Source organism: Excalfactoria chinensis, chromosome 4, assembly GCF_039878825.1.
Source record: "Excalfactoria chinensis isolate bCotChi1 chromosome 4, bCotChi1.hap2, whole genome shotgun sequence".
Taxonomy (NCBI): domain Eukaryota; kingdom Metazoa; phylum Chordata; class Aves; order Galliformes; family Phasianidae; genus Excalfactoria; species Excalfactoria chinensis.
Window position 1 is genome coordinate 74,305,840 of NC_092828.1, and position 26,119 is coordinate 74,331,958.

General features: G+C 44.4%; 1 protein-coding gene across 2 annotated transcripts in view; it reads right to left on the reverse strand.

The window, feature by feature from the left end:
- LOC140251720 (vascular endothelial growth factor receptor kdr-like) overlaps positions 1-26,119 on the reverse strand; it is a 118,130-nt gene that overhangs the window by 81,602 nt on the left and 10,409 nt on the right. For both annotated transcript variants that reach the window (XM_072335781.1, XM_072335780.1), the window contains exons 2-3: positions 6,620-6,716; positions 2,380-2,591 (exon numbers count right to left, since the gene is read on the reverse strand). In XM_072335781.1, coding sequence (XP_072191882.1) covers positions 2,380-2,591; positions 6,620-6,716 — 309 coding nt within the window. The remainder of the gene's footprint in view (positions 1-2,379; positions 2,592-6,619; positions 6,717-26,119) is intronic.

The following is a 26,119-nucleotide window of genomic DNA, read 5'->3' on the forward strand; positions in this document are numbered from 1 at the left end:
GCACAGGAAATAATAGCCAGTAAGCTGGGCTTCCGATACAATCATGTTCTCATTTTGGTGTCAAGCAGCAGGCCAGGAATGAAGGGAAAAAATACCATTCCTTCCTTTTTTGGCAATGCTGGCTTGTAACCTCAGAGGAATCTCCAGCCTTCAGGGCCTGGCTCCACATTTTCTTACCCCACCTGGCTCGGTGCTGCTAACAGCCTGCCCAGCCATGCTCCTCCACAAAACATCCTGAGACGGCTCTGGGGCTTCTGCTTCATCTAGCACTCAGGAAGAGCTGTGAGCTTCTTCACTTGGAGACCATGGATGGGTTTCTTAGGGTTGCCCAGACACTGCATGTCAAACTTCCTTAACAAAGCATGTTTAAATTCTGAAGGAAAGCACGGGTATGTTCTGAATGCCTTGCTTAGCCCCACGATTCATAGATCTCTTGCTGACAAACAGCTTTCTCATCCCCAGAATGACATTCAACAAACACACACAGGAATTACAGGGGAAGAGAAGCAAGCCCTGCATCCATGCTGAGGTACAGCTTTGCCTCCCAGGGGCTGAGCAGCTCCTGCAGGCTGGCAGGTCAGAGCCTAGAAGCAGTTGCAGTCTTATGGTGCAGTGCTGCGGTGGTGGGTGAGCAGCTGGCTTGGTGGGACATGGCACAGGGCGTCTGTTTGCTGGCTCACCTGTGCATGGTACAGACTGACTCACTTTCTGTATGCTTCCTTTAGCAACTTCTAAAATATACTAAATCTCATCTGAGAGGGGAGAATCTTTGAGGGTGATTTAGAGCAAACTGCCTTCCCATGCTGTCTTTAAGGGGAACCTTGGCACAGTACTCTCAGGCTAGCAAGAGGACATCCTGTGATTTTTTTTTTTTAGATTAACACTGTTCCAAGTGCACCACCAGCAGATATTTCATAACTTGAGATATTTTCTTAAGATAAATACTCAGGCAGTCCCAAAAGATCCATAAGATTTCCTGCACGTGCTCTCACCACAGAGTAACAGAGTCCTGCGCAGCCAGCCAGGGCACTGAATCAGGATAGAGAACTGAGTTTTCAATGCACTGTTTCCTGACATGTAGGCATTGAGTTGGGTTAACAATCTTGGATGTAGGGCATCTGAGTGGTGTGTAATGAGAAAAGGAAACAAATCAGCACAAGAACTAGGGTGGATAAAGAAACAGGGCTTAGAGAAACAAGGGGGAAAAAAAAGAGAAAGGAAATAGAAAGGGAGAAAAAAAAGTGACTACAGGAACTAACAAGTAACACCAAAAAGCTACTTTCCGATAAGAGGAAGACTTGCTGGGAAAGCAGGATGAGGGCAGACATAAAAAGATTGGAAAATCTTATCCACAAGCCTCACACAGGTGTGTTCACCCAGTACTTCCGAAACTGAATTTAGTCGTGTGGGCAGACCACATTAGCCAAACCCATTACATCTCTAGTGTTTGCTTCAGTAAGAGGATTCAAAGAATCCCATTTTAGCAGTTAGCAGAAAAATTAAATTCACCCATTTTCTTGAGTATTTGTAGAGAACTGCACAGTAACCCTATTCAGCACCAATGGACCTCATGTGATCCCCTACTGTGACACAAAACGTCCTCTCCTCTGTCTGATTACTCACAGTCTCAGCTTGGAAGACCCAAGATGATTTCATAGTTTAGTAAATCAATTGTCAGATGAACTGGAAAAATACATCAACATTTTCTGGGAATATTCTTTCAACAAAAGGTCGTATTATTGAAATGGTTGTTCAGTGTTATATTCGCTTTATTTCAGAGGAGTAGTCTCTGAAGTTTGTTTCCATTTGCTATTAGATGTGAACCTAGTGATTCTGACACAAATAGAAGAGGCAGCTCAAGAGTACAAAAATGAGCAACAGGCCCTTTTTCACCAAGAAAAACCCTATCCAATAAAATATGTATAATGCAGTCATTCAGCTTTGCTAAGTGTATCCCACAGATGTGAAGGAAGGCAGTACACAACTGTGTAGGAAGGCAGGAACCACAGAGACTGTTGTCATGGAGTTTCATGCCTGGGGAGGAAGAGGACTTGGGTATTAAAGGTAAATCTCAGGAAAAGCACTGTGGTAGCAAAAGCCTTAAAAGGTCTTAAAAGGTAAAGGAAGGAAAAGACGTTTAAAGAAATCAGTGTTCACTTATTTGGAACAGAAAAATAGGCAGGATAATCTCGTCTTCAAGTGATGGGATTGAATGACATAGCTAATTTCTGACTCCTGTACCTTTGTCCCCATGAATTAATTCATCTGGCCTGAAAACCCAGGTGTATCCCGGCCTCTGCAGAGGTGGGATTGCTTCTTGTAGCACTTGATTTTACATTACCAAAAAGGCATAAAAACAAAACAAAAGGAAGTTCTTACCTTTAACAAACACATAAATCTTGGCCGCGAGCTCCTCGCTAGATGGGGCGTCATCGTGAACGCAGGTGAGGTACCCGGTGTCGCTGGCCGTGACGTTCCTGAGGAGCAGCATGCTGCAGCTCTGCCCGCTGCTGTTGCGGCAGCTGCTGATGTGCACTCGGGGGTCTTCCCTCTGTGCCTCCTGCAGCAGCCAGCTCACAGGCTGTGCTCCCCTGCCAACAGCACACCACAGTTACAGCGGGACATGGTTCAGGAAGAACGTGGGCTTCTTTCTGACCACTGGCTGCGGATGTTCCAAATGTTCCCTCTCTTGTCATTTGGAAATGCATGATATAGGCTGCAGGGTGCTTGGATTAGCAGCCATGAGAAATTAAGGGGGCTCACACCGAACTCACACAATAGAGCAGGGGAAATTCCAGAAATTGTAGCAACTGCGGCAAGCTAACTCCTGGAGGAAAGCTTAGTTTTCATTTTAACAGACATCCTGAACTCAAGTTTGTTTTTCTACCGCTATGTTTAAGCCACTTCAAACATTTGAAAGCACCAGATAAAATTATATGTTTCTTTCAAGTTGAGGAATTTGCATATTTATCTGCTATATTAACTTATACTTTCCTTTAGCTGTAAGGCTGCATGGAGAGAGAACATTTATGTAACTTCTCATCACCTTTCTTGTTTAATCAGCAGTGACTCGATCTTGGTTTTGTGAAGGGTCTGGAATTAATCCAATTACAGATCTTAGAATATCTGCTCAATACACATCTTTTTCTATTCACCCCATCACAGCATTCGGCACATAAAACCAGCGGGGCAGATAGACACACCGTGTCACCCATTCGTGCCTTAGTTACGATCACAGCTAGTGTCAAATGTAATTTTGTTCAGTTCACTGACAAAAAGCAAGGGCACTTTAACACCTGTTGAGGGACTCAGAGAGAACTTCTAGTGTTCCAGGTCAGCAACAGGCCCTAGTTCTGCTGGTTGTGTTGTGGTAAATGCAACAGGCACACGTAGCAGCTCCTGCTACTCTGTCCTTCTTGAGATGCACTTTGGGGTCTATAAGGAAGCCTAGCACAGTCTCCACATGCTCGTGCAAAGAGGACTGTGGTCTTCTTGTAGCAGATTATTTTCTGCAGGTCAGTGCAGAAACTGGTGGGGGCAGAAGTGGTGGTCTGTGGATCCTGGGGGAGGATGGGGTTTGGGTTCACAGCAGAGGAGGCAGTTCTTTGCTTCCATGCCTACAGAAAGGCCATGTTGTTCCAAGGACAGGAGCTCACTCATCCTTTCTATCGTGGTGAACTCCTATTGATCCCATGACATTTACAGAGCAGACGAAGGAGAAAGAACCCCTGGATTTTCCCAGCTGAGTGTTGCCAGGAAGAAATCCGGTCTAGACACATCTGCTTCATAAAGATGCCTGTCCTTAGAGTATCCAACAAGTGTGCTGTGTGAAATTTCCAGTAGCTAAGAACTCTGAACCTATTCTGTGCCAGTAACTTTGCAGTGGTGCAATTGGTGCACTAAGGGAATGCTCTCGCCAGCAAGTCTGGTGACAAACAAACATCCTCTTGGCTTCGATTCTGACCGTCCTTCTGTCGCCTTCCTGAATCTGGTGAGGACACGGGGCTGAGGTCTGGAGGTTATTCCCAGCACGTAGAAGAGTGAGAGCCCCGGGAAGAGTGTGGATGTTCTTCCTGGTGAGCAGACTCACCCTGCTTCTTAGATGCACCATGAGTTTGGGCCAACCCTGCCTCACCCGTCACACTTCCTGTCCTTCTGAGTGAGGAAATGCCTCCTTATGGAGACTATCCAGTGCTCTTTCCCAATCCATAAACGTCACCAATGACGAAACAGACACTTCTGACAAGAAATGGGACTCCTGGCCCAGAACAGCAACAATGGCCCTCCATGTTCATAGAACCATTGAGGTCACAGCAGACCACTAAGATCATCTAGTCCAACCCACTGACTCATCATGACCATGCCTGCTAACCATGTCCCTCAGTGCCACATCTTCCCATACTGAAAACCTCCAGAGACTCCACCACCTCCCTGAGCAGCCCATTCCAGTGTCTAAAGGCTCCTTCTGAGACGAGTATTTTTCCTAGTATACAACCTGAATCTTCCCTGGCACAACTTGAGGCCATTACTTCTCATCCTATCACAGTCACCTGGAGAACGGACAACACCCACCACAACCTCCTTTCAGATATTAGTAGAAAGCATTAAGGTCTCCTCTGTGCCTCCTCTTCCCTAGACTAAACAATCCCAGTTTCCTCAGCTGCTCATCGAGAGCTTTGTGCTCCAGACCCTTCACAGCTTTGTTGCTCTTCTCTGGACACAGGCATCACCAAGCCTGGTGTCCATAGCAGTGTCACTGCAGAGCAAATCAGGGGATTCACAACTCTGTGCATCTTCACACAGACTTACTTCTTCCACCTGCTCATTTTATACAGGTGGAAAATGAAGGCTTTGACCACTGCGTTGGTATTTTCACATATTTGGCAGTTGGGAGTCACAGCAATAACTGCAGCTTTGTCCAGGCTGCCAAAAATCAGGAAATCCTGGCTAAGAATCTCAAATGAATGGAGTCTGCAGCATCTACCTGCCCGTACTGATTCCTTGTGCTGAGCCCTGACTCTGGAAGCAGGCAGGACTTCAGAACTCCCTTAAAGGCCAGCATTTCTCCATCTCTTAGGTGTGTTTATTGCTTCGTATCCATACAGCAATTTCAGATCACAGCCAGCGCTACTGAAGTGCTGATAATTTCTTCATCCCTTTGTTCATCTGGTGATATGAGGAAATAAGGTTTTCCTACTGATCAAAATGGCAGTGGCTGGGGAACTGCTGAGAAGCATCGATTCAGTTGGCCTGGAGCAGCACAGAACTCATGTCCACGCATTATGTTTTATGAAGCAATGCACCGAGATTTTAGAGGACTTTAATCTTTATTGCCATGATGCTTGCTGCTCGCTAAGCTAAAAATACCATAGTAAGGTTGTTTTGACCTTATAAGCCACACGGCTAGCTGGAGGTATTTGGAAAAAAAAAAACACTTTACACTCCAGAAAATTTTGCACATTTACACAGAATGAATCAATTTACTCTTCATTACAAACACTGAATTAGTTAGACTAGGAAAAAAGCAGAAGGGACGTATTTATTAGCATAATCTACAGCTGAGATTCACCTTCCCACTGTTCTTTCTACCATCAGTGGTTGCAAGAAACCAAGAGCGTACTAGCTACACTCAATGGGACTTCGAAAGAAGATGTAAAAGAGTCTGAGCATGTGTAAAAGAATCTGTAATAGTCTGGATTACCTTCAGCCTTCTCTACTATGTTATGTGTTGAAGGAACTGAAAGACAACTTCTCATCGCAGCTTGGCATTTAAATCACACTCAGAACAAATGGAACATCTACATACAGCCCAGTCAGAGACCCTCTGTGTGGCCAAGCAAGTTAATTTGTGTCCTGACAGAGCAGAAGGAGCTCGGATTCTTCACACCGACTGCTCAGTTGTGTGTCCCCCAGTTGCGACAAAGCTCTGTTCCCCATTTCCACTTAAGTCACTGCTTGTTTCTTGCATGGCTACTTTTTATATATTGAGTCAAGAATTGAATTGCTGCCAGAATTCATGATCTATGGCCTGGTTTTTACGATCCTTGCTTATCTTTGATTTAAAGAATATATATTCAAACAGGTCAGGTCTTTGAATATACACATACTGACCGCTGTTTATTTAACTGTCATCTTCTAGGCCAGGCAGTATTTGAGGTTAGGAAGATTAAGCTTATGTACACATTTTTGTCTTTATACATATGTATAACTATACATATATATACATACATATATATATATATAGCCATTTACTGATGGACAGGGGGAAAGAGTGATTTTAGCTGCAGAGAAATTGAAGCTGCACCTCTTCAGGCAAAGGTTTCCAGCCATGCCCTTAAGCATTCACATCCCCTTCCATAAGCTTTCCTGTGTGCTGACTCAGGGCTTTGCTTTGGTCCCTTTATGGTAAAAGGAATAAAGTGGGCTGAATGCTGACCCGAGACTTTTCTCTCTGCTTTGTTTCAGCCCAGCAAGTTCTCCTGAAATGCACCCGAGGGAAAGCATCGCCAGTTGAGTTCGTGGCTGTCCAGCAATCTTTGCTCCCTCCTGCCCAGAAGCCGTGCTGTGCAAGGTAATCAGTACAACCAAGGGGATTCAGCACTGCTGGAGCAATCCTTACCTGCATTTTATTTTCAGGGCTTCTCCTGGTAAGATGACAATGTGGTCTTTTGCAATGCTCAGCACTGGTTTCTCAAAAAATTCATCCTCAGCGAGACCTGACCCAAATAAAGAAGAAATCATCGTTAGGCAGGCTATTCACTGTGGTTAGAACATGCACAATACAGGCGAGGAAAGCTTTTTGTTTTGTAAATAGTTCCTAATTTGGGGGCCCATGCAGGGCTTTAATTTATACTGATGTGATTCAGTTGAGCGTGGAGTTGCATGGTGCCCACTGAGATCCCCTCCGTTTGTTTTTCTTCCTCTTATTCACCCCTTTCTTTTCTAACACCGAGCACCTGCATTTCTGCTCCTAGTCTTCCTGCTTCTATTTAGAGCTGGCTGTGTTACTGGATTATTACAGTTTCAGGACAACAGATTAATTTCAAAAGAATTTTACATAAATACAGAACTGGAAAGAATCAGTCTGGGAAACAACTTGATGTACGAAGTCATATATTACTTTTCAGTCATTAAGAAAAAGCAATAATTCTGGGGAGCAATTCTTTGATTCACAACTGTGAAGCATCTGCTGCGTAAAATGCAAATTAAAAGCCTACTGTTTTCCAACAACATTCACAGATACTGCATTTGAACTAAATGGCAAGCTGCTTCCTTTGAGGGTGTCGGGGCTGTATACTCTGTTAGGCAAATGTGCAGAAGTGTCTGAGCCACCATCCCCAATGCCAGTGTCATGCGGCTTGTCAGCTCTTGAATGACAATAGTCTTTATTGACAGTAGTGATAAAGGCTGTTCTCATCATAATCATCATCATCACCTCTTGGCACAGGGAAAGCCTTCAGAACAGCCACCCTCCCAAAGGCAGATACAAGCACTAAATGTGATGAGGTATAACCAGCCCCTTGCAGACAGCTGTTTGAAGCTCACGAGCCTGGACCCACGGCAGCGTCAGCAGCTGAGCCATGCAGGGGAGCTGGCTGCTGTTCTGGGGCTGAATCCACAACCACCACACTCTGAGTGCTCCTAACAGCTGGCTGCAGAGTGCTGAACATGAAACTGCCCTAAATGAGATCCCTATCTGAGTGTACATCTAGGGTGATATCGTTTTCAGAAAGTGAAACTGAGAAGAAGCAGAAATGAGGCTGGCCGGGCTGTTTTCCTTGTCCAAATTCAAAGTAACATAATCAAGGAGAGGAGAAAACAGGCTTAGATAAGTATCTCAATTTCCAAAGCTCTGACATTAAAGCTTTATGTTTTCTTTCCCCTCCTGCTCTTCAAATCTACATCTTCTCCTTTGCCTTGAACTTGATAAGCCAGAAATCTATAGCTGGGCTTATAACAGAGGGATTATACTCAGCAGAATAGTGAAGATAACATATCTAGCAAAAAAGAAACATAAGGGTTTAACTTTTCAACTGGATGAAACAGTGATTTTTTTTCCCTCCCACCTCCCATCTCCTCTCATCTTTTCTTTGCTGGGTTCAAGTAAAATTCTCTTAGCTTGGTATATTCTCTCAGCATGGAGAGTGAATCACTCCCACTTTGGAGAGCCTGGCTTCTTCCAGGAGCCACTCAGACTCCCATCAGAGGCTCAGTGGAGGTCAGCTCATCACATGAACCCAGAGGAGCCTCCCCAGAGGCATCTTGCCCAGTCCACATGTTGCTCAGCTCCCTTCGAGGGCACACTGGGCTTTCCTACAGACCTTCAGCTGAGGCTTCACATCAGTCCTGGCCACTGCAGAGCCCTCTCCACCCCCAGTTTTACATAACTTATGATACTGTAGCCCTCTCTCTAATGTCCTCTGCAGAGTAAGGAATAAACTGAAGAATAAGAATATAAGAAAGAGTAAGAATGTAAGAAAGAGTAAGAATAAAAGAATAAGAATAAAAGAATAAGAAAAACTTGGAGTCTGCCCAAGAAAACTCCCCCCAACGCAGCATGGTCCTACCTACAAACTGCTGTTACATGCATGTGATGCTGGATGGTCACAGGGTGCCAGTCCTGCTGTTCCCTGGCTCTTTAAGAAGTGCAGTTGTTCCTAAAAACCTTCAGGATGACCAATACAAGGTGTAGCATCACAAGCAACAGGAAGGGGAAAAAAAAAAGGCAAACTACACAGGAGGAGGCCACTCTGGCAAGTACACCTTTGCTTTTGAATCTGAGCCCCCTCTGTATTCTGGAAGCATCCTGTTTGCATGGAGCATGGGATGAGGTTCAGTATGTATTATACACAAATGACCCCCAAAATGGAATTAGTTAGCTGAGGGTTCTTCTAGTCTTGTGTAGCTTTTACAGGACACAGCTATAATCCCAACCCACTCTGGGCTGTTCACACTGTGATGACTTCAGCCAGGCCTGCTCCAACTTAGAAAATCCAGAGGTTCTGACTAAACCTTTCTTTGGTTCCTCTTGGGCCGTCTATTGTTCTTAGAGCTTACGGGGTCTAAGCTGGCATTTGAAGCTGGCCTTTGAACAGGCCGAGCTTCTGCCCCTTGGTCTGCAAAGGCCGGGGGCAGTGGGCACTGGATGTAAGCCATTGTTGTGATGGGAGCTTAAAGCAATCCTTGGTCTCTTACAGCTCTTGAGACTGTTTTTGATAAAAGAAAAAGTATTTTTCAGTTATTCTGTTTATACATCTGAGGTACTTCTCCCCTGAAGTTTATTTTGGCTTCAGGGGCTGAAGAAAAGAATAAGCAAAGTGTAATTTCAGTGCGTTTCTACCCCATGGAGGACAGGAGAAGAAAATCCCCTGCCACACACACACTGGGTTGCTGCTGCCAGGTGACAGAGGGCTTTTATAAACACAGCGTGTGCCCATTACTGGCATGCCTGAGCTAAGGCTGAGTGGACTGAAAGAAAAACATTGCAGGGCAAAACCAAGCCAGTAGTTCTGGAAGAGGTTGTGCTGCGCTGGGTGAGCATGCCAAAGCTGCAGCTGGCAGGGTGATGCTTCACAAAATGCCTCCCCTGCTCCCTTCAGAGCTGGATTTCAATTCTGGAGGTAAAGTTGGGGCTTTTCCTTCTCAGTATGTTTCATGAATGTTCACCATTTTGCTGCATTTCATTTATATTTTATGGCTTTAGTCATTAACTGTCTTCTCAAAAACCAAACGTTCTCACAGCTATCTACAAAAGCACCAGTGCCATGGCTGTCCCTGCCATTCTCTTTGTGAAGCTGACGCTGTGCAGCATCCTTCCTTAGACCTTCTAGTGTGGTTTGGGATACGATGCTAGAGTGATAATGCTATGGAATCAGGAAAGAGACTATTGCATATTGCAAGGCTAAATTAGGTCCTTGCCCAACATCCATTTTAAACCAAAGGACGGGTATGTTCTTCATGGGGACTGATGCATAGTTATGACGTTAGATTCCTACTCTTGATTCCTGGTTGCCAAAGCTAGCTGGTTACAGCAAGGCAAGCACAGTGCATCATCTAGAAAGAGCCCTGAACCTGGGCAGACACAACTTCTGTTTCCAAGATTTTGATCCTACAGTTTCACATTCTGCTGTTGTTAAGAGCAGAAAACCCCAAACGCAGCAGAACTGCACAGGTCCCTGGGAGGGAAATGTGAAAGGTTGAGTGATACATTGTCCAGGGAAGAAAAGTATATTGAAAACTGTTTTTCCTGGGACAATCTGATTTTGTAGCCCAGCCAACATGAAGCCTGGGAGGATCCCCAGGCGGAGGACGACGTGTGACCTCCTTCACCTCTGTCAGATGTCTCCCTTGATCCCACTTGGCTGAGGGACATCCCTCCCACGCTAAGCAAAAGTCTGATTGTTCATGCTAGGGCCATCGGTGAGCACGGATAAAAACTATTTTTAATCTCTGCATCTTATTGTAACAGTCTTCCTTTGAGCGTCCTTTAAGCACTGTAACTACCCACTAGCTATGCCAAAAACGGAACTCACAAATGCTTGTGAGACTGAGTGTATCTAGGTATCACACAGTGACAGCTAATGTCGATCTGATATCTGATTAAGAAATCCACATGCCCCTCTTGGGCACTGTGGCACACAGAGGAGGGGAAAACTGAAAGAACAGCATCAAAGAGCACCTAACCTCTGCATCAGATGACAAAAAAATGATTGCCAGGCGAAGTGCAGCCCGCTGTGCTGACAGCTAAGTGAAGCAGGTTAGACCAGGGCCCACAAGGACTTGGGCACACAAATAGTTTTTTGCACATCACTGAACTCCAGGGACTATTCATGTGTGTAAAGTCACTCTTATGCACAGATCTGGGCCTTAGGACACATCAAGTCTCATTAGGAAGGACTGCAAGTCACAGCTTTAGAGCTGATTTTGGTAGGCAAAGGAGGGAGATATATACACAGTATTTAAAAAGCTTTTTTTGTTGTTGTTGCTGGCAATAGATTGGAAGCATTACTGTAAGCCATGCTTACCTTGGAGTGTTTCTGAAAGATACAGCTTAGATCAGAAGCATCATCTGTGCTCTGTGGGGTCACTGGGGGCTCTAAGAACAGCACGCATGGCCCTGCTCACAATAATAAGGCACCCATCAGTAATGTAGATGATGAGCCGCCTGCCAGGGAAGAACTGATGATAGCTCAGTCTCCCCAAGCAGCTTTCTGTCTGCAGCACTGAATGACACAAAGGAGAGACAGGGTGCTTCGCTCAGATGCCAGGGTGCCTCATCACAATGTAAACACACCTGGAAAGTGGACAGGTGCCAGTTTTGTACTTTCATGAGTACATCCCCAAGGAAATCCTACTCTCACTAGAATTAGAAAGTTCAAGGATTCAGTGAAGTGCTGTGTATTTTTAAACCAATGGCCTGTAATCATTTTCAGATTTATCTGAAGGTCGTTCTCTATGAAAAGAGAGGAAAGGATGGTACTGCTAGCAGCATGGTGTCACTTGCAATATTTGGTGTGCTTATTAGGTCTTCATCCAGAATCAGCACTCACTTTTTATTATTGAGTAATTTTCTTTTCTAAAGTAATTTCCTGTAAAGGCTTAAAGAAGCAATGGCAAATGACTAAGAAGACTCACCCGTCTCCCCTTCAGTTGTGATTTTGGGTGGGAGAAGGACATACGAGTTTTGATTCTGCTAGACTCATGCATTCACGTCAACGAAATATCCTATCCTCTGTTCTAAATGCAAGATTTGGAAAATTAAGTATTTTTGGTGGCATTGACCTTCCCAGCAAAGAAGAAGGAATGCTTCTGAATCCAAGATTCTGGCTGTAAGTCAGAATGGAACCTCTCCATTTTCAGCTAGTTGATGCTGTCAAGCCACCAGGCAGGTACTCAGCCAGTACAGAGAGCAAAGGCTCGGTATCCTCAGACAGGAATTTCCTGGAGTAGACTGGTAGCATAAATACTCTGTGTGGGCATAAAACTAGCATCAGCAGGGGCAGGAGGATGGGTGTAAGTGTCCTAGTGACAACAACAACAGAAAATATGGTCATTAGTCTTGAGTGGAGGAGACATCTACCCCAGCACAGTGAGAACAACCACAAAGTAGAGTTAAGTGTTTGAAGATAAGATAAGGCATTGGCCCTTGGGATTTGTTCCCACAACTTTTCCTCACAACTGGATGCATAAGCATTTCCTCATCAAGTGGCACAGGGTCACTCTGGTTTCCTTCTGTAATCAGCAAAAATGCTCCAGCAAGGCCACCTGATTGCTTTGTGTGCTGACGGTGAGAAACCACAGTGTTAATTAACAGGAACTCGACTCTGTCAGAAATCAAAACACAGCCTTTTGAGTTCTGCTACACCTGCTCAAAGGCAGCTCCCTGAGCTTGCAATGCCACGTGCTTGGGTTTCCATGATATGGATTGCCGTATCAGTTGCAGATTTATGGAAAGAGGCCACAGAAAGCAACTCAAGGTCAAGACTGTTTGGTCTTTAGTGGCAGCAACTCATTAATCAGGGCCATTGTTCTCCCTCTGATTCTACAGAGTATGGAGTCCCAAAGAATGACAGAGATATCACTGCCCTGGGCTTACACTGAGTTATGGAGGGGGCATGTCCTTTCTTTGTAACTGCATGACAAGCCCAGAACTTAGATCTACAGCCCTAAAATAAACATGAGATCTGGGAAAGGAGGTGGCAACATCTGCAATCATCTGCCATGCACTCAAGCACAATTTAAAGTATTTAGGAAATGCAGTAATCTCATGTTGATGGAGAAAAGGCTGGGAATGTTGTTATTTCATGATCTAAATTATGGCAATTCCTCTGGGAAAGAGAAGACCTGGCATGTCTCCATGATTAGCAAGTATGCAGACATGGTGGGAGAGAGGCACACTCGCACAAAAGAGACCATGCTATGTGCTAAAGACTTCGTGAAAAAAAATAACCAAATATGTGAGGTATGAAACTGTCTTTGCCTTTCCCCACAACACGGTTTCCTGATAAATGCTTTAGGGTTGCAGATGTAAGTGTTCCCAATGATTCCCAAGTTGGATTGCGTCACTGGAGCTACAGACATAGCTTTCATTCTTCCCCAACTTGCCCATCCTGAGGAGGCGGCACATCCTGCAGGATGTGAGCGGGAGCAGCCAGCACAGACAGCAGCCCACCATGCTCACCTTCTGCCTGCCCTTCGCTTTCTCCCAGTGGACTCAAGCCTCTATTCTCTCTTCAGCTATAAGTTAGCATTTCTTTGGAAGTGATTCTGGCCAAGATTTCTCTTCTTTCTCCAGACCACTGGGTAGGAAAATAAGAAAGCAGAAGACTGTCCCCATCTGTCTCCACATTCCCTGTGTCACTGTGTCAGCTCAGAACTTTTACTGCAGGTGAGCTCCTGGGAGCATATCTGTGTATGGATGGACAAATCATTTTTATTGCATATCAACTCAACACGTCTTCATAGCTACAGACAGTAAAGTGTGGATCAAGTTATGCCTCCAGCTTGTCAAAACCCTACACTCAATTCCCTTCCATCTAGTCAGAATTGCTCTGGAGAGGGTAATTTGTATGCAGTGAGTAGTTACTTAGAAAGTTCACATGTTATAGGAGGAACATTTAAAAACACTTTTAATTAAATTACTTTATTATTTTGAGTAGCTATCAGCAGATTAGCTCATTTATCAAAGGTGACATGTACGGCTGAAAAGTCAACAGCGGTAATTCACAGACTTCATGTGTGTCACACAGCGCAGCACTAAACGCTGTGCTCACTCACACATCAATGGGATTGAATCTGGCACCTCTATATTTCTTTCAAACTTACTTGTTTTGCACAGCTGCAAATAATGAAAGCAGTTGTTGTGCTGACTCCATTCCAAGAACTATTCCCCAACCTGCTCATGTGTGCAGAAAGAACCAGTCACTATTTAAATCTATCTTGATTTGGGCCAGGACCTCTAATGAAAAAACAAGTAGTAAATCTCTATTGATGCACGCAGTGATTTCTCTCTTGTTCCTACCCGACTGCCAGTAGAGGTCAGCCTCCAGGCTGGCAACACAGAATACTAAGGAGGGATTTCCCTTAGGTCCCCATAAAAGTTGCTAACATCACAGACCAGCAATGATGAATTTTTTTGTAAGAAATCAATAAAGATGTGCTGGTTTCATACTTGTTAAAGACCTGTTCTGGTATCTGGTGGTACAGGCACCAAAGCATACTGTTAGAGCCATACATCAGTTAACATGCAACAGCATTGCAAACCATTGGGTAAATTAAAATTTTGCACTGTAAGTCAGCCTACTCCTTTGAAAACAAGATCCTAAGTGAAAGAGTGTGGAAAAGTGTAAGATGGATGGATACCCTAAAGAGACATTACAGTAGACAGAGAGAAAGACAAGTTACGTCAAACTCCAATTTAGCAAAGTTTGTTTCCTTGAATGCATTGTAAGGTCTCTGCCATCAGCTTCCACATCTGCCTTCAGCCAGTGCATAAGGAAACTCATCCCTACATTCATGCTTGTGGCTCATCTCCAACCAAGACAAAATATTTCAGTGCTGCAGAGATGTTTGTTTTCAAGAAATCCTGGGTTTACTTACTGGTTACAAGTTAATGTTTTAGAATGCCACTTTCCCTTGATGATCAGTCAAGGATCAATACTCGGAATCTACAGATAGGAACAGTTAGGGTACTAAATATTTGCATTTAAATCTCAGCTTTGAATCATAAACCAACCTCGGGTGTCAGGGATAATTATTTAGCTAACTTTGTCTCGACATTGTTGAGAACAGTTTGCACATCTCTAGCAAGACTTCAACGTGGCTTAAACCATGATTTGTTATTTTTGAATGTGATTATTTGCCACACTGTCTAAACCTGAAGACCAGGAGCCCCCTCCATAGATTTGATACTGCTTTCTTGCACACTGTAATGGGGCCTTCAGATGCTACAGTAATTAAACTTTGGTAAATCAGAGGGCTTAACAGGAAGGACTGGAATCACGGGAGATCTGATACCAAGGGCAGCTGTTTATCTGCTTTTACTGCTGAAAGCAATAAGAGTCTGGGAGAGAAAAGAAAATCTTCCGAAGGTCGAGTTATATCAGCCTGTGCAATTCATCTCCCAGAGGAAGCAATGATGCCAGCCCTATCTTTAGGAATATTTAAAATTAGAGGAGATGAAGTGCTAGGAGATGTCCTTCAGAAAACATTTGCTGGTGACCTACATGAAGCAATCTCTGAGTACTTTAGCTGTTACATTTAGGGCAGGATTAGGGCCACTTTCTCCTGCTGAGAACAGAGCAGGTTTCTTCCCTTCACAAATTGCTTTGGTACTACTTCATCACTGCTGGGACTGAGAGGCAGAGCAAGTATTTTTGGCTTTGGGCTCAACTGTCAATAAACCAAACCTCCAAAGAAGACGACTGTTTTCTAAGAAACGCAAGAACTGAGATGAGGATCTGCTGAATGATAAGAGGGTGGTTTGCTAAACAACCTCTGACCGTGACCCATGGCTAAATCCCAATGCTGCCACAAAGCAATCTGCCTACTGCCACCCAAAGTTCAGAAAGACTGCCTCTCATCTTGGGCCACTTGCCCCAAGGCTTCCAGCTTGAAGCTTTGCCAGTGTGAATGCGGCAGTGAGCCCTACCCCTGGGTGCAAGTGGGTCATGCAGGCAGCATCCCACAAACCCCAGTGGGAATAGAGTAATAAGTATTCTCAAGCACTTGTGGGGTGGTAAAATCCTCTTCTCCATCATCCAGCCCTCTTTTCTAGGAAAAACATCAATTTGTGTGGAAACACTTCCTGGTATAGAACATCTGTGTCCTCCTGCGTGATGAATCACTGACCTGCAGAAGGAGCAGGGCGTGGAGAGGTCAAAATAGAGAAGGAGCTTCAATCAGAATGGGGAAGGTAGATTGTCACAGCGAAGCAGAGCAGAAGCACACACCCAGTTAGTGTTGCCTTATCAGTTTTCCTTGAGCTATAAATCCACAATTAAATGAGCCAGAGCCTCCCAAGATCAACCCAACTGACGCACTGCATTGAACCGCAACAGATTCCATCAAATCACCAGGCTCACATGTGTCAGAGAAGCGCAAATGCTAAGTGACACTAAAATCTGCTTGGCAGGTAATTGCTCTGTTTTCTCAATTTCTTAAGAAGAAATGGGCTGAGACCAACTTTGGACTTGACACTGGAATCTGTTTTCTATCAGCTCTGCGTTCCACTTCTGTCGGCTTCGTGTGCCTGTCTCAAGACGTTTTCTTTTTTTGTTTGTTTGTTTTGAAGGGTGGGAGGTTGCTATTCTGGGAGACGAGATAAAAGCTGTTTGCTTGAGATGGGGAGAGAGAACCTACCCATGTGCTTACAAAGCCTCGCAGTCCCAGTTACAGCTCTGCAGCCCCGGGCAATGTTATGTTATCTCTCGCCTGCAACCTCCCCGTGCAGTTTGGTCTAACTAGGTCTGGAAGCTTGTTTCCTCACTGGTTTGCATTAAGCTGGAAAGTACCAATCAGACCCAGGGAATTGGCTGCAAAGCATTTCTGAAATCCTTCTTAATGACAAACTTCATCAGGCCGTGGATTGGGGCTTCACTTCCCTGCAGCCGCCACCGCACCGCTACCCTGATGTGACCCCAGCTTCTCCCCTGTTTGCTGGGCTTCTCCACAGCTGTGACATAATGTTTTTGATGGCAGCCTTTGGAGGAATTCTGCTTGTGGCAATGCAGGGATCTGCTTCGAATTAGCACTGCACATATTTACCAAGTCTGCATAGCATGGCTGCCTGTTGACAAAGATCCCTTCTTATGTCCACCGCTGCTCTCCAGATCAGCTCACTCGTCCTGCAAAGGCTGGGGGAACCTGCAGCCCAAGTGGGGATCCACAGGGCGGGATGCCCAGAAACTCATCTGCTTTTTTAATTCCAGATCCTGATTTTTGCTTTCCTTTAAGGGGCTCTATAAGGGTCGCACACCTCAAGAACTCCACCTTGCTGCCCTGGTGCTGGCTTCTTCCCTGCTGCTCAGCCCCTCTGGACTCAGCAGCTCAGAAGGAGCTATGGCACAAGGGAGATGACTGCACAGCAACCTTAGGTTTGCTTTGCGGGATCCTGCTTTCAAAGGTGCTTCACCACAGCCTCTTTGAGGAAAAGAAAACACTGCTGGGTACCCAGGAGCAGACCCGGTTTGCATTAAAGCCACCTACACCATTCAGCAAAAGCTGGGCAGGAAATTCTTCCCTCTTCATGTCTAAATATTTAAGATCTATTTATTTATTTTAATTCCTGTTGTTCACAGGGATAAAACAAAAATCCTTCAAAGGTTTGGGTTTTTTTTTTTTTCCTTTCCTTTTTTTTTCTTTTCTTTTTTCTTTTTTTAAACTATGAAAAGCAGCAACAGCAAGATTCATCTAAAAATAGCCAGATATTTAGGGCAGCCCCTGGTAGTGGAAGGCACAGATTCCAAGGCTTGATTCCACCAAGGAAGATGGTGTCTCCTGCATCCTACACATGCATTTCAGGGACAGCCATGGCATGGCTGGGCTGTGACCAGAAGCACCAGCTGCGCTGACGAATCCCTCCTTAGTTTAGCCCAGACAGTTTCTACAGCAAATTTTGCCAGCAAATTTTGCCTTTCTACTATAAATCTATTCTGCTATAAAACTCCAAACTGGTTCTGTTTTTACTGTTAATCTCAAACAGAGAAGAAATAAGTCCACTACTGTTTTCTTTTCCTAAAACTTTCATCTTTTCAGCCCAAGAGTTCATTGCAGTTCCTATAGACAAAATGTGTAGTTACCCTTTGAAGAATAAAATTAGTTCTTGTTCTGGACAGTTAATAAAGTCAACAAATATGACTTTAAGTGCCATTACATGAAGAAAGCAGCTCCTCTTTTTTGGACCTCTCTCCTGCCTATCCTTGTAAAGTAGTGGAAGCCCTGATCAGACATACAGAGCTGTATGAAAATGACTGAGAGAAAAGGAAATCACGAAAACTAAGCAAGCACTGAATAAAAGTGAAGCCTCACCACCTGGACTCAGATAGGGAGGTTTCCCAAGGCTGGAGATGAAGGAACAATGAAAATGCACACAGATGATAAGGTTCCTTCCCATTCTGAATCTACACACACAGCACGTATTGCACAGTCAAGTAAGGTTGCTTTTTTATTTGTATTTTTTTTCTGAACATGTAATAAATTAATGCAGATGCCTGGATCTGTTTGACCAAGCCAGGATGAGACCAGACGCTAATCTAGCCAACAACATGCAGTACTTTCATTCAGAGAAACATGCTTGTTTTCCAGCTGGAAAGGGAAGCTGACCATTTTGTTGCACTCCTAAGACATTGAAATGTTTATATCAATTTAAAACAGACTCTTAGGGAAAGTACAAAAACAAAGAATTTTCAGGCTGAGACCTCAGATGCCAAGTTGTAAACCCTTGGCTAAAAGGTCTTAGGGTAGAAACAACTGCAGAGCATTAACTGCATAGCAGTGGTTCACACAGGAGCCATAAGAGTAAAGACAGTATTTTGGAAGATTGTGAGGCATTTCATTTGGGCTTTAGTGCAAGGTCACAGGATGTAAGAAACTTTGGGAATATGAGGAAAAAGAAAAAAAAAAAAGAAAAGAAAGTAAAATCTTAAGTTACTTGGGAGTAAAAATAACCACTGTGCTAAGCACCAATCCTGCAAACCGTATTCACAGGAGCTGCTGTGTTGATAAGAACATCTGTCCAGTGGGACATGTACTGGCTGACATATAATGCTTGCCCATGTTGGCACTATCTTGCAGTCCAAAATAAAGAGATCGTGACAGTGGGCAATGGCCTGGTAATTAAGGGGCAGTCTCTATTGCTAAGAGACAGAAACTCTTATGTGCTCACAGCACCAATGGGGAGGACAGCAAACAGTTTTTGGCCTCCTTTATTTAATTGAGCTATTTTTAAATTACTAATCCCTAAAACAATTATTAGATCTGCTTAGCTTTTTAAGTATCCTTCTACAAGGTTTCTGTTTGTTTGTTTTTCAAAAAGTTTTGTTTCTTTGGATTTTGGCCACGAAAATAAAGTTCGTCTTAAGAGATTTGATGAGACTGCACAAGGATATATAGAAAAAGCATGATTCAGTAATCTGCTACATGGCTCAGAAAAACATGATCCAGCTCATGCAAGTATAATGGCACTCTCCTGATGAGCGCCTGCCATACAACACCATGGCCACATTAGAGGAATGCTAATGTTTGGGTGCAATCCTAAAGCCAGATTCAGATTGCTTTTTCCACTGCGTTATGAACTGTTATTCTTCTGATCTCAAATATACATCAGCAGCAATGCAGGCTGTACAGCCTGGCCTGCTGGCAAGTTAACAATGCTAAGCATGACCTGTTTACTGTTTTAAAATGTGTACGTATGAGTAATTCTCTGTATGATTCATTGAGCTGCCTTTCTTGTTCCTTAGCCAGTCATGTAGTTATTTTAGAGTATCAATTACTTTATTACTGCAATGAACAAAGGGACTTTCTCTTTTCCTCAGTTTTCAGAAAACACAGGATCTTAAGGAATGGTCACAAAGAAAGAAGGAAAACTTGTTAATTTTCTTCTAAAGTCCCGTTTTGTATCTTCCGTGTGTCCCATACAGACATGGATCCCTATTGAGCAAGTCAGCAGCAGTGGGGATTGCATGCAGCTGATTTCAACCTCTCTTATCCATTGGTGGAGCACAATCACTTGTGGTAGATACAGACTAACTCTTGCACTGGCAGCAGCAGTTCTATCCCTTAGACTTTCCAACTTCCCATGAATCTTAAAGCCCACTATCATATGCCTCCCTGTTTTGTCGTCAGCTCTCACTCTAGTTTAAATGGAAAAGAAATCTGCAAGTGTGTAGTCATGTGGCAGAAAGCTTATAGTTGCAATTCAGATACCTAGCAACAAAACAGAAGAAGACAGTGAGTAGGCTCAGATAGGAACCTTATATTTGCTTTTGTGTTCCACTGATGCTTCCTAAATTGAGAATTCAGTGTAGAAAACCTGGATTTTGAGGATTTGGAGAACAGTAACAGGCAAAACTTCTCTCCCCTTATTATTAGGCCCTGCCTGAACAGTGAGGTTTAGGTTCTGCAGACCTACAGGAGGTCAAAGAAAAATCATTTTGTATTCAGATCCAAACATAAAATCAGCTTGATGTTCTTTTTTTCCTCAACAAGTGACTCATCAAGCCCAGCAGAAAAAGTAATCCAAGTACAAAGTTGAATATTTTTCTAGCTAAAATGCAAGCAGAATAAAATCTGCAGCTTTACCTCCTCTGTTTTCTTAACAGACTGCATACCCCCCAGTCCTGTACAGGATATGGCTCAAAAGAGTAAGGTGATTTCAATTACCTGAAGCCTTGAACCAACTGATTCTCCTTTCCTCACACTGAGGCTCCTACTGAGGCTCAGGGCTGGGGTTTATACCTCCCCACACTCTGTTCCCATAGCAGGCCAAGACCAGCAGTCAGCATCCACAGCTCACAGCCAGAGGCTGGCTTTGAGAAAAGACAGGGAGCTGGTCTACATGGAACTCACAAGGTACTGAGATGACCCTGACATTCTGATTCCCTCTTAAGAGCTAAACCTCATGCACTATGACAGGACCTATTCTTCCCAAAGCCCAGTTCAGCTGTTAGCATCTCCAAACCATGGGGACTTCAAGAGGGCAAAGTTCTGAGCTGTTGCCTTGGGGGAATTAGCACACCTCGGCCCTATTCACAAGGGTGCTGTGTCCATGCTTTGCATGCAGCTCGGCTCTCTTCTCAGAGTGTGCTTTCATCTCTGCCCATTTTAAAGAAAGCACTGGCCACCCCACCCTGTCCTACAACAACTGCTGAGCTATTTACCACTTTGAAAGGAAATCCCATGTCACAACCCCTAGGAGCACAAGGAATAATGTCCGGAATTCCTTTATCTGTGACTAGGCTTGGCGCAGTCTCTTTCCCGTCTCTTAAGTATACACAAATATATTCTTTTCTTTGTTCAAGGCAATGGGCCCAGATTTTAATGATGGTTTATTAATATATATATATATATATTTTTTCTAAGAAGGCTTTGACATGACTAAAGAACTAATGTTCTGTCTTTAGGCCCTTTTGTTCTTCAAGGTGAAAAGTGACTATAAAGAATAGGGAAAATGAATCAGTGGTCTTTGCCCTCCATAGTAAATTTGACCCCCAATGCCTAAAATCATTGTTCTGGGCTAGTCAGGAAAAATGATGTGGCGAGCTTCTCGGTGGCTGCTCTGCATGATGGCTCTTTCTTTGGACATTGGTTTTCAAACCCTCAACCTGCTGGTGTCCCACCGGGTGCTGCATAGAGGTGGCTGCTTTACGCCGCTGTTCGCCTCCTCTGAGGCCAGCAGAACATTTCAGCCTGGAGCATCTGCGCCAGGAGAGAGGAGGGAAGTCTATGGTAGGAAGTGGCTGGGAGCAAGGAAGTTACAACAGAAATGTTGGCACCAGCAGTCTGAGGGGGGCGGGGGAAGCAGGCAGGAGAAGGAATCTTTCCAGGGAAAGAACATTCATAGCAGATACTTCCAAAAATATAGTATCATCACATCGGAGAAATGTTTCAAGCATTGGCAACGCTGCTGCCTTGGCCTGCCGCTCTTTTCGGTGGCTACAGCTCTCTTGCAAATCCGTTTAACAAAAGTGCTTCTGCTCCTTTCCTGTTGAGTCCTCCCATGCAAAGAGAAAGACACGCCAACGGGGGACCGCAGCCGCCCCAAGGGACACGCGGCACCCGCTGCTCGCTGGGTGGTGATGTTAGGAAGCTGACAGCCTTGCTGCAGTACAAATACCTCAGCAGCTGGAGTTTACTGGCTCTTTTATTTATATTCCTCCAGCACACAGGCAACACCAGATGTGCTGTGGCTGATTCATGTGTATTATGTTTGATGTCTCTCATCAGAATCAACCCTGGGCTAAATGCAGAAACTAAACTGTTTTCAGCAGAGATAAATATTTAGGCAAGTCGGTGATTGGCAAGGCAGTCCCTCCTTTTGCCACCCTTTCAGACTGAAATAAAGGTAGCACCTCAGAGCATAAGCACATCAAAGCCCTTGTCTGCACAGTGAAGGAGAGGATTCGGTAAGAGGGAGCTGAAAGCAGAGCACTTACACAACACCAGGTCTGTGAGCTGGACCACAGCGCCAAATTAGCACCTGCTCTTATCTGTGTGCTGCCAGGCTCTCCCCTGTCTCTGGGGCATGACAGACTGTGTTTCTCATAGATGCTATCACAGCCTCAGACAACAAGGGGGGGAATAAATTACACAGCTTGCCTCGCCTTTTGTCAGGTATGGATGTGTGTGTACTAAGCTGCCTTTGGGTGCTGGATAGTGATAAGTCTTGATCTTCCATTGCCCTCTTTGTTCTGGTCCTTGAAGTGTCTGTAGAACACAAAGGTTTCAGTTGTAGGATGGTGACTGAAGAGGCTGTACACATAGGTTTCTCCTTGCTTGCTGACAGAATCTCTCACTTCTCTGCTCACTGAGTGACTTACACTACGTGAATAACTCCAGCACATCCCTCTGACCTTTGCTCCAAGGTCTACTAAAAAATTGCCTCTTTTCTGCATCAGTATCATGCATAGTGAGATATTTCTCAGCTCTGGCTTGCCCACAGCACAGGCACTGCTGTGGCAAGAAGCCTTGTCAGAGCAGGAAGGACGGTCTGTCCGCACAAGGCTCAAATAAAGGAGCTGAAGAAAAAGTTCTTGGCTCTTATCAGTCATTTCACTGAGACATTATAGAGGTTCAGCATCATCTGCATCATCTTGACAGTTTCAAAGAGATGTGACTGTTGTGTAACAAAACTAGAAGGCAGTTCTCAGTTTCAGCATTTCAAATTACACGCATGTCTGTTTCGAGCAATGCTGATTTTGGATGCACGTACTATGGGCAGTAAACAACCTGACAGCGTTGATATCATTTATAAAGGCAATCAAACATCAAAAACTTAGTACCCAAAGTCCTGGAGAGGGGGGTTTAGAAATACCTCCCCTTTTTGTATCCTGCCTAATATCTGCTTTTAAACAAGGTCAGAAGAGATTGTTATTCCCATCAGTGTTGCTGTGTTGAAATGAGGAATTTTTCAGGAATTTTTCATTAATGTTGGCTCTGGCAGATAAAATATTGGCCATGCCAAAGACAACAAGCTTGGGAATATGTCGCTCTTGAGCACAAAGATACCATACTCTTAGCACTGCAGTTCACAACAAATGGATTGCCCCAGCTGACAGGTAGATTAATAGCCATGAAAACTGATAATGCCCATGTATTTTGTTTTAGATATATATTTTCCTCTTAATTAAAATGACAGCATAGCATATTCCAATAAAAACTCATTTATGCTGTCCCATTTTAAGTAAGATAAAACACTCAGTAAGAAATTAAGCAATTCTAATTTAGCTTGGTGCAAAGATGAACTTTCTGGTTTTTCAATAATGTAGTCTTTTTCAGGCAGTGTAACTACACCTGAGCACCGCCATATTCATGGCCATTTGTATGTCTGAAGAAGTGGCTGAATGAGTGACCCCACTCACACTGGGGCTCAGTGCCATCTCTTTCTCCAGATCCCAGCCCTGACTCTAACCCAAGCCCTAGTCAGTGTCCAGGTCCAACACCCACCAGCATTTTCTTTCTCCTTGGCTGTGCCCACCCTCCAAGAGTCTCTTGGGGTGAGGGTCTGATATCCTGTGCTTAAAATTGCAAAAGGCTTCTGTGGAAACTGACACTTAAGACCCAGCACTGAGTCTGGGTAGATAAGGACTTCTTAGGAAAACACTCATGCCTGAGAAAGGTACGTGCCAAAATGGCAGTAACAATAACAATCACAGCAGCCTGCATTTCTAAGATTAGTTTTGTGATCACTTATAAAGGGATTTAACCTCGCTACATGTTTGTGAAGTTGGTAATTAATTACTACTATATACTGCTGGAAACTGAAGACAGATAAGTATCTTACTTAAGATCATACAGGAAGCCTGCAGGATGGCAGGAATTAGAACTCAAGTTAATTGACTTCCAGTTCTGTGCTAAGCTGCACAGAGGCTGGAAAAAACTGACACCAGTGAGAATCTGGGGTGCACTGCATTGCCCTCCCTGGGGGGGTGACTGATGGGGCAAGCACACAGGGCTTGCTTTACACAGAGAAGAGTGTACAACAGCGTATGCTGAACTTTGCTGCATGCTGCTCATTCTTCCTCCCCCAAAAACATGCAAATTCTAAACAAGTGAACTCCTGCAAAGAGGGATTTCTCCTTTTGCATCCTCAGCTTTGATCAATCCCGTTTGCTCTCAACATCTTGCACAGTCTCATATCTGAAAGCACCCTATTGCTGCTGGGGTGAATGCACTCATTATAAACAGGCTGCAGGGGTATGAGGGCTACCTTCCTCCTTTGAGGAGGGGAAACTCCTTCTGAATGTCAGAAGCACTCAGCCACACTCCAGGCTCATTAACCAGCTATCCAAAAAGCACCTCCAACATAGTTATGCACAGGGGAGATGAGAACAAACTCTCAATCTGGAATCCTTTAACTGTAACAGACACTCAGCAGGGGAATCCATTAGACAGGAGCTGAAAATTAGCTTTGCAAATTTCTCCATGCCAGAAGACACATTCTAAAGAAAACCAAGAGGCTTTTTGGAGAATAGCTGCACTTGAAATGAGACTGCATCCATTTGCATCTATGTGTATGCTTGCTTCATTATTCCTCTGAGGAATCCTACAACGTATATGAAGGCTGAGAGGCTGAGGGAAGCACCATGTTAAAAACTGTTAGGAGAACCTGTAGCCTTGCAAGCCAGGGGCATCGATGCCATGCACCTGGTGGAAGCAGGCAAGCAGACTGCAAGCACAAGCAGGGAGAGGTGTGCCTGGGTGCACCTTTTGGCTGGCACAGGCAGCATTTTAGAAGCAGGAGTCACACTCCAGACTGTGCAAAGGTGTTTACAGAAGCTAGGTAACAAAGACTAACCTAGTCTCTAATCTTTTTCATCTGCTTGGCTCTGTTCCCATGCAAAGTACATGAGAACAAAACATGTTCGTGCAGTAGAGCAACAGCCAAACCCCAGTTCTGTAGAAGTCTGTCTGGAAGACGGAGAGATTCATTTCTGACTCTTCAGGCAAAGCCTAGTGCAGTGTTTCAGTCCTAATCATTACAGCCTCAAATGCCTCTGTATCCTTGTAGTTTTAAGTAGCTTTTTCTCTGATGATGGAAGTAGAAAATGAAGTAAATTTATAACTCCCACCACTGTGGGACCTGAGCTCCGTTTTCTCTTCTAAATGCTAACTGCCCCCACCCTCCAGGAAGGAGTGGAAGTGCTAATCTCCCCGATTTACAGAAGAGCAGATGCACCAAGCAGCAAGTATCTCTGTATGGCAGAGAATGTCCTGTTGTAGCTGCTGTTCTAGAGTTAATGCTGCAAAGCCACTGCAGCTGTGCCTTCACGTGAGCTCCCCTAAGATGCCTCTCAAAGGACAGGGAACCGGCTCACAACCATCCCACCTGGCCACCTTGGGTAGCCTGGAGCACACACCTGGCCAACAGCCACCCCAGCATCTCCATCTCAGTCTGGCTAAAACCCCACAGACCAGGCCTGGTCCCCTCTGCTTCCAGCCCTACAAGCCACCAAAATGTCCAGGCACTGCCACGTCCACGCACGTCTGCTCAACCTCTGCTGTGGGTAGGCTGCTGGACGTGTGCTGTGTCTAACAAGGCAGCCGTTCAAGGCAGAGGAAGACATCAAAGCAGATTATGCCCAAATCCATGTTCCTAAGAATGTAAAGGAAGTGCAGCCAAAAATGAACTATACAGCTACAGAAAGTTAATGTATGCTCGTTTGTATATCAGAGCATTGTCTAGGGGAACTCTCAGTTTCCTCTCAGGATCTATAATGAATAGGCCTGTAAGAGAATGTTATGGTCGCAGAAATTTCTCTTTTCCTACTATTTTACTCAGAACAATATAGAATCAAAACAAAATGGGAGCCTTTCATAGACTAGTAGTACAATGCTCACTAAAGAACATCACTTCAACCTTAAACGAAAGAGCACAGGAGACCTTTGCCCTGCGTATGTTGAG